The 8440-nt window shown below is 46.2% G+C and overlaps 2 protein-coding genes across 2 annotated transcripts in view; both read left to right on the forward strand.

The window, feature by feature from the left end:
• LOC115286870 (olfactory receptor 6N2-like) overlaps window positions 1–2044 on the forward strand; it is a 2684-nt gene extending 640 nt beyond the window's left edge. The window contains exon 2 of the mRNA XM_029933202.1: window positions 84–2044. Within this exon, the coding sequence (XP_029789062.1) occupies window positions 84–611 (528 nt within the window). The 3' untranslated portion in view covers window positions 612–2044. The remainder of the gene's footprint in view (window positions 1–83) is intronic.
• A 5909-nt stretch (window positions 2045–7953) lies between these two features.
• The window catches only part of LOC115286871 (olfactory receptor 6N2-like), a 2238-nt gene continuing 1751 nt past the window's right edge, over window positions 7954–8440 (forward strand). Inside the window, exon 1 of the mRNA XM_029933203.1 lies at window positions 7954–8297. Coding sequence (XP_029789063.1) covers window positions 7955–8297 — 343 coding nt within the window. The 5' untranslated portion in view covers window position 7954. The remainder of the gene's footprint in view (window positions 8298–8440) is intronic.

Genomic DNA, 8440 nt, shown 5'->3' on the forward strand with positions numbered 1-8440 from the left:
GCCACCTGCTGGGCGTCATGGCGCTGGACCGCTACCTTGCCATCTGCCGCCCGCTCCACTACCATGCACTCATGAGCAGAAAGGTACAGTTCTGGCTGGCAGGGGCCACTTGGGTGGCTGGCTTCTCAGCGGCACTGGTGCCAGCCAGCCTCATGGCCACTCTACCCTTCTGCTTGAAAGAGGTGGCCCACTACTTCTGTGACCTGGCACCACTGATGCGGCTGGCTTGTGTGGACACAGGCTGGCATGCTCGAGTGCATGGGGCAGTGATTGGTGTGGCCACTGGCTGCAACTTTGTGCTCATTTTAGGACTTTATGGGGGTATCCTGAGGGCTGTGCTAAAGCTTCCCTCAGCTGCCAGCCGGGCCAAGGCCTTCTCCACCTGCTCTTCCCACGTGACTGTGGTGGCCCTCTTTTATGCCTCTGCCTTTGTGGTCTATGTGGGGCCACCTGGGAGCCGCTCTGAGGGCACAGACAAGTGTATTGCCTTGGTGTATGCCCTTCTCACTCCTTTCCTCAACCCCATCATCTATACCCTTCGCAACAAGGAAGTGAAGGAGGCCGTGAAGAGGGTCACTGTCAGGATTGAGACTATTCTGAAGGGACCCTAATGAGCTGTACTGCCATAGCTCAGTTGCCTGGCCACAAGGGAACCAGCTGGTTGATTAGTCAGTCATCCGGTCAGAGTTCAAGTACATACTTGTGAACAAATCCATCAGATTATTTGTCAGACATGCTGAAGATGCCCACGCAGGGGGACATATCTGGGTTAATCAGATGTGGAACATGTAGAGGGAAGGGAGGTGTGTCTTTGATTCCATTCCAATCTGATGGGGGAGAAATGGCAAAGAGAAAAAAGGAAAAAACCAGGGGCTCAATGCAAATGTTTTTGCTGAACTTCCAACCTGGGAAGACAGAGCAACACTGAGCAGAAGATAATCTAAAGCTAAGCGGGGTGTTAGTCCAGAAGAAAGGGTGGGAGAGCAGAAAACAAGCTTGAAGCTATGGCTCCCAGGTGCAGTGGTGAGCACAGGTGGGGAGGGGAGGGTGGTGGGCTGTCAGCGGGCAAGGGCAGCTCAGTGCGGGGTAGAATACCCCCACCTCTGGGGCAGGAGGCTGGGAGCTGCACTTCACAGTGTGTTCTTTACTGCAGCAAGAGGTCGGTGGTGACAATGGGGTGTTGGCTGAGCTCTTGCCCAACGTCATGGACCATTCCAGAGAAAGGATCTGCAGCCATGCTAAATAAACAGAAACAGGAACAAAGCAGCAAACAAAGAGCTTTACAAGTCTTGTAGAATAAGCACTCACATGCAAAGTAGAAAACATGTTGAAAGAGAAAGTAGGGTCATATTCTGTGTCTTCTTCTCAACTCTCCCTCCCCCGTCCCCCCACCTTCCTGCACATGTCTTCTACTGAGCAAAGTCTGAAAGTTAATGCTCAGGCTCAACCTCTGGACCCTGGTGACAGGTGAATTGAAGGTCCAATGCCTGTCAAAGCATGTCAGAGGGTTAATGACAGACGGGACCTAAATTTTGGCAGAGCCAAGGCCACTGTAAGAGTCTTGAATACCCTATTTATTTTTCATTTTTATACAAGTAACTGCTAAAAAACTCAAACCAATTATTTTTGGTATGTCTGTACTATGCCAGCCCACAGTGAGAGCTGCTCTCAAATGTGCATATTTAACCTTCATAATATCCCTCTGAAGAAGGAAGAATCATCCCAATATTTATGTGAGGAAGATAGTAAGATTTCTGGACTGCTGTGAAAAGACATGGACCCTGCCTGGATCTGTGGGTCCGTGGGTCTGAGGGTCAGTGTGTCCACCCGGGCAGGCATGACCTTGGCAAGACACATGGTCCCATCCTTTCTGCATGAGTGCGTGACTGTTTACATCCCCTCCTGCTTACAGAGCTTCGATTCCGTGACTACAACATGGCTTAAGGAGAACTGAGCCCGGGCAAGAACCCTGTGGGTCAGACCTGGACATCCAACAGAGAGGGGAAGGTGTTGGTCCAAAACCTTGGTTTTACTTCTTTTTAACTATGTTTAAAAAAAAAAAAACAGACAAAAAATGGTAACTTCTTTTTTGTTTTCCTTAAAAAATTCTACAACCAAGAGTTCTAAAGATTAAGTGAAATGACACATTCTAAACGTTCAATACCTAAGTTAGCCTTATCAATCCAGAGGCAGGGCAGGGTAGTGATTAGAGCACAGGCTTTACTGACGCTGTGCCTGGCTAGAATGTTAATTCTACCATTTACTTGCTGTGTGACCTTCAACAATGCACTTACCTTCCCTGTGCCTCAGTTTCTGGATCTGCAAAATGAAGACACAGCCAGAACTTTTAAGTGCTATAGGAACACCTACCGTTAGCACTTCAGAGGGTCCCCACATGCCTTTCTGCGGTAGAAATTTCTTTCTGTGAGAATACTTGGTTTCACACAGAGCTCACAGTTTTATTACTGGTGACGTCATAGACTTGGTAACATTCCAAGCGAGGCATCTTTGGACCTCCGTGTCTCAAGACAACTCCGCAGGATGTCCACACCGCCTCCTTAAATGCATCGCAGAACACTCGGTTCTGCTGGCCCATTAGGTCTTACTTTCCTGCTCTGGTCTTTTCTCTCCTCTTGCACCACTTTTCACGCACTCAGCTCATGTTGCTGGTGCTGGTGTGGACACAATAGACACAGCTTTGTTCTCTGCGGTTGGCAGCACCAGAAAGTGCCTGGAGCCCGCTTGCCTTTGCAGTGCCTTGGGTCACATTAAGTAATCCCTTCTCCTGTGTCTACACTTCCTGGTGCACCTAGGGGATCATAATCCTGCTTTGGAGATAAGCAGTTAACAACTCAAGGCAGCATCATTGATTTCTAGCAGGGGGCTTGGTATTCGATGATTTATGAACAAATCAATGAATAAATGGATAAATGCTTGAGAGTCCCAGGAGTGTCATAGAGACTGAGCACCTTCTTTTTTTTTTAATGTTTTATTATTTTTGCAAGAGAGAGAGAGAGAGAGAGAGCGAGCACGAGCAAGGGAGAGGCAGAGAGAGAGGGAGATACAGGATATGAAGCAGGCTCCAGGCTCTGAGCTGTCAGCACAGAGCCTGAAATGGGGCTTGAACCCACAAACTGTGAGATCATTACCTGAGCTGAAGTTGGAGGGTCAACTGACTGAGCCACCCAGGGGCCCCTGAGCATCCCTCTTCTAACCACAGAGGGAGGCAGGGTCTAACATCTTTCCACAGCTCCAAACTCCTCTTGCCTCATTTTACCATCTTTCCCTTCTTGCAGCTTCGGGTCCTTCCTTCTACAACATAAAGTTTAGATTATCCTTAGTGCCCTTTTCCCACTAATGCAAAGAACTAGGGTGCTGAGTAGCTGACTCCTACCCCTCATACCTGCCCTTTGAGTGGTCATGTGGGGCCCAAAGGGGCTGAGGTCTCAGCCTGGCTGCCTCTGGCAGAAACCTATGGGTTTTCTACAGATAGCATCACTTTTAATGTGTGCCATGATGTGAGGGAAATGGTTGAGAAGCAATGCCTGATTGGGGAGAGTGCTCAAGGTAAAAAGCCCTACTTTGTTTACTTCTCCCTTGGTGACATCCAGATAAGACTGTGGCAGGAGAGACAGTGAGAACAAGCCAGCACTTATACTCTCACCAGGCTATCGGCTCTGTACCGGGGTCAAGACTAACATCCTAGCATGCAGAGGGTTTGCCACACCGGCTAAATGCCTCTGGCAGCAAAGGACGTGTTACTAATAACTACTCTGGAATATCGGGTATAATAAACAAGAGAAGTCCAGAGGCAAACAAGGACACATGACCGTAGCATATCATTGACATAACAAGTGTTTTTAGTATATAATTTTTTTTGCATGAACAAATAATTATTCCTGAAGAGTTCAGAAATCAAAGCAGCCTAAAAGTGTTTTCACAGAGAAGACTTGCTACCCCAACTTCCGAACCCATCTTCTCCTTCCTATTCCTCATCCTCATGCTTAAAGAAGACCACTTGTAACATTGCCCTGTAGGATTAGTGTTTCTATATGCAGTTCCAGAAGATGAAAATATTTCATGATCTCTGATTCTTAAGCATAAGGCCTCATACTATATATTTCTTTCTACCCTTTACTTTCCTTTGTCTTAATGAGAAATCTCAGAGCTCTTTCCATTTCCTTGTAGAGAGTGCTTTCCCATTTTTTAACAAATATTTTTTTTTGAGAGAGAGAGGGGCAGAGTGAGATGGAGATGGAGAATCCCAAGCAGGCTTGACACTGTCAGTGCAGAGCCTGGACTCAGGGCTCAAACCCACGAACCGTGAGATCATGACCTGAGCTGAAGCCAAGAGCCAGACACTCAACTGACTGAGCCACCCAGGCGCTCCTGCTTTCCCATTTTACCTATTGTGTATTTCATCTGACTGGTCCTCTATGAAAGGACCCTTGGATTGTTCCAATATCTTCCCATTAAATACAGAACTGCAGGGATAACCCTCTGTATATTTCACTTCCCATGTGTGCACACTCATTTCCGGGAATGCAGCTCCTGGGCCATCATAAGGATGCATATAGTACAGGTAAATGTTCCTAAATTTTCCTTAAAAGGGATTATGCCATTTGTTCTTCCTCTAGCAGTGGATGAAGGTTTGTGTTCCCACAGCAACGTCTATAAAGCGTGCTTCTAATCATTGGAAGTTTGTAAACAAGAAAATTTAAAAATAATGTCTCATTGTAGTTTCTTTTTCTTGAGAGAGAGTGAGGGAGGGAGAGGGAGCATGAGTTGGGGAGGATCAGAGAGTGAAAGAGACACAGAATCCAAAGCAGGCTCCAGGCTCTGAGATGTAAGCACAGAGCCTGATGCAGGGCTCAAAACCACGAATCGTGAGATCCTGACTTAAGCCAAATTCAAGTCGGACACTTAACTGACTGAGCCACCCTGGTGCCCCTGTTTACTTCTAATTTTTAATAAATATATACTTCTCCCAAATATAAACAATAATACTGTGAATCTTTGAACACATTGAATCCTACTTTTTCACTTATGTTTTAAGCATAAATAATTTTGATGTCATCTTCCTCCTCAAGTCATGAATGACTTAATAGAGGCATGAGATCCTGTGCCTTTCTCTTGTTCCATTCCTGATACAGAATAAATGCCAGGGAGTCACTCTCTACAAAAAGGGGATGGCATAAAGGAGAAGAAACAGCTTTCTTGTGTTGGCCTGTTCTTAGAAATCTTTGGTTCTTTAATGTATATTTTTATTTCTACACGACAGATTCCAGATAATGTCTACAAGTCTTTGTTCAGGTATTTGCATCACACTGACAGCCTTCTAATCTACTCAGTTAATGTCAAGACATCCAGGTGTACAACTGGACACAGCAAATAAGGAAGGAAGTCTGTTTCAGATCAATACCAGTGTGACATGATACTGAGGCAACAAAAAATATGAATTAACGTGACTGCCCTGGGTACAGCACGGTTATTAATTCGAAGAGTTTACATAGATCGCTTATCTATATAGACCCATGAAATGAGGGTAACACTGGAGAGTCTTTTGGTATTTGGGAATGTGGAGGGTGTAGTGATTTAGGGAAGAGGGAAGTTATAACTCCCAATCCTGGAGAAAGTTCCATATTACACATGAAGTGGGATATGGGCTCGATGCTTGCTGAGCCTGAAAGAGACTCTCTGATTCTCCAAATACATGAGATTCCCCCCTCCCCAAAAGAAACTCTTCCAATCCTGGAATTACATTGGCTCTCTCAAAGGCCAATATCTTCTTTTTGCTCAAAAATCTTCAGCTCCTGTAAGAAGCCTCTCCAATTGGGTCTTAGAACATTCAATGATTCCCTCCATTTCAGGGTTCATCTTCTATGGTTCCCTCTTTACCTTAAATTTAATTTGCCTTAAATTTAACTTTGGCCCCACCTTTGATTTTAAAAAATAAGTACATTTGGACTTAGGAATGATTCAAGTGCATTCCTTTCAATAGACAAATGCTTTTATTCTATTATTGTTCTGAATTTCATATTTATTCAAGTATATACTCAAGGATAGTGTGCAACTGAGATCAGAGCTCAGATGCTAATTCCAGGTATTTTGATGAAAATATTGAGAGGGGCGCCTGGGTGGCTCAGTCGGTTAAGCCTCCGACTTCAGTTCAGGTCATGATCTCACGGTCTGTGGGCTCGAGCCCTGTGTCGGGCTCTGTGCTGACAGCTCAGAGCCTGGAGCCCTCTTCAGATTCTGTGTCTCCCTCTCTCTCTGACCCTTCCCACTCATGCTCTGTCTCTCTCTGTCTCAAAAATAAATTAAAAAACATTAAAAAATTTTTAAAAAGTAAATATTGAGGATATGAATATAAATGAAAGTAATTACAGAAAAGTTGATAAGCCTCATGAGGAAGTCCTGGGTAACATGGAGACAGTGTAAGCACTGTAGCCATATTGTTGATGGACACTTGGAACATGCAGATAGATCAGTGGATTAGGTGTTTCATAAACATGACTGAAACAATGAATAACGACAGGGAGCAAAACAAATGTGACAATACAGCGGTGAAATCACAGAAGTGATAGTAGTGCCTAAATTGACTGTGCTCATATGCTGCTGAGGTTTGGGGTGGTCAGAAAGAACAGCTGATTGAGGAATCTCTTTGCGAGGAGAATTTTGAAAAGGTAAAACTTCTGGGGTGCTCAAGGTGTTACTGTCCGTGTGTGCCCAAGATTATGTGAGATGGGCTGTCTCTCCTTGGAGAAAGCTATCTGAAACTTGCAAAAACTGGGTTCCAGAGCCTAACAATCAGGGTTGCTAGGCTGAAAAGTTGTTTGAGAAACAAGAGTGGATCTGCTTCACTTTCCTGTGCCCAACTTCCTGCCCCAGAGTAACCCCTCGGAGAGAGCTGGTTACACCCAGCAACCCCAGGGAGCACACAGCGAGGAGCCCCAGGGAGAGAGCACGTCCAGGAACATGAGATATAAGTAGGGCAGAGTTAGGGTGCGGGTTGTCAGAGAACTCTGGGGACGTTGGTGTAGATCACCTACCTCCACCCTCACCCCCAAAACCATTTTTCAGTTGCATTAGAGGACCGCAGACTACCAAGGCTACCAAGACATCTACTTAAACTTTTTCATTTTAGAGAAGAGGAAATTGAGGTAAAGAAAGCAGAAATGACCAGGCTCGATGTTCATTTTGAGTTAGTGGCAACATAAGTTCAGAAATCCAATTCCAAAGGAGAATGAATTTTATCTTATAGCCCTTCTAGACCCATACCATAGAGTCCTGATTTCATTGGTTCATAGGCACCTGCGTTAGGGATTTCCTGGGGCAGAATTCTTCCTGTGGAGCCTTTCTTAAAATGTGCCATGTCTACTCACTGATTCCTCTTCTGGACTTAGCATTCTGAGCTTTGGGGCTCTTCTTAGAGGACACACATTTCTCTCTTCTCTCATTGCTTCCTCCTCCTGCTCTTACTGAGAACATTCCTGAATTCCAGAGGGGCTACTCCAGAGAGACTCAACAGGCACATTTGAGAACGGAGGTGTTGGCTTTTTCCACAGTTCAGCACAACTGACTGTTGAATATGGAGATACAGGTGTGGATGCTTTAAAGAATCAAGGGATGTTTCCTTTGGACTGTAAAGGGATGAGTGTGAGGGCTCCTGGTGGGCTATGTGAGAGGAAACATGGGAACCTGCCTCTAGAGTCACATTCTATCCCCCCAGAAAAACACTGGATGTGCAGCAGGAAGCTGGACCTCACTCCAACTGTCAGCAGGACTGAGATGCAAACCCCTTCCACCTCCTGAAAAGTGAGGGGTTGAAAAGTGATCTTATAGTATTTATGTCATCTTCAGGTTTATTCATTCTATGCTTTTAGCTCTGGAGAAATTTTTCAAGAAACAAAATTCTGAAGCAGTCAATCTTCTGTCTTTGCCCCAAAGAATCATGGATCAGCTCAACCACACATGGGCCCAGAGTTTCATCCTTGCTGGTTTCAGTGCCCCCGGAACCCTGCGACCTCTTGCCTTCCTAGGGACCCTGTGCATCTATCTCCTCACGATGGCTGGGAACCTGTTCATCATTGTGCTGGTCCGGGCAGACGCTGGACTGTCCACACCCATGTACTTCTTCATCGGTGTCCTCTCCTTCCTGGAGCTGTGGTACGTCAGCACCACGGTGCCCACGCTGCTGCACACCTGGCTCCGTGGGCGCTCAGCCATCTCAGCGGTGGCGTGCTTCATCCAGCTGTACGTCTTCCACTCCCTGGGCATGACCGAGGCCACCTGCTGGGCGTCATGGCGCTGGACCGCTACCTTGCCATCTGCCGCCCGCTCCACTACCATGCACTCATGAGCAGAAAGGTACAGTTCTGGCTGGCAGGGGCCACTTGGGTGGCTGGCTTCTCAGCGGCACTGGTGCCAGCCAGCCTCA

The sequence above is a fragment of the Suricata suricatta genome, chromosome 3 (assembly GCF_006229205.1).
Source record: "Suricata suricatta isolate VVHF042 chromosome 3, meerkat_22Aug2017_6uvM2_HiC, whole genome shotgun sequence".
In the NCBI taxonomy this organism is placed as follows: domain Eukaryota; kingdom Metazoa; phylum Chordata; class Mammalia; order Carnivora; family Herpestidae; genus Suricata; species Suricata suricatta.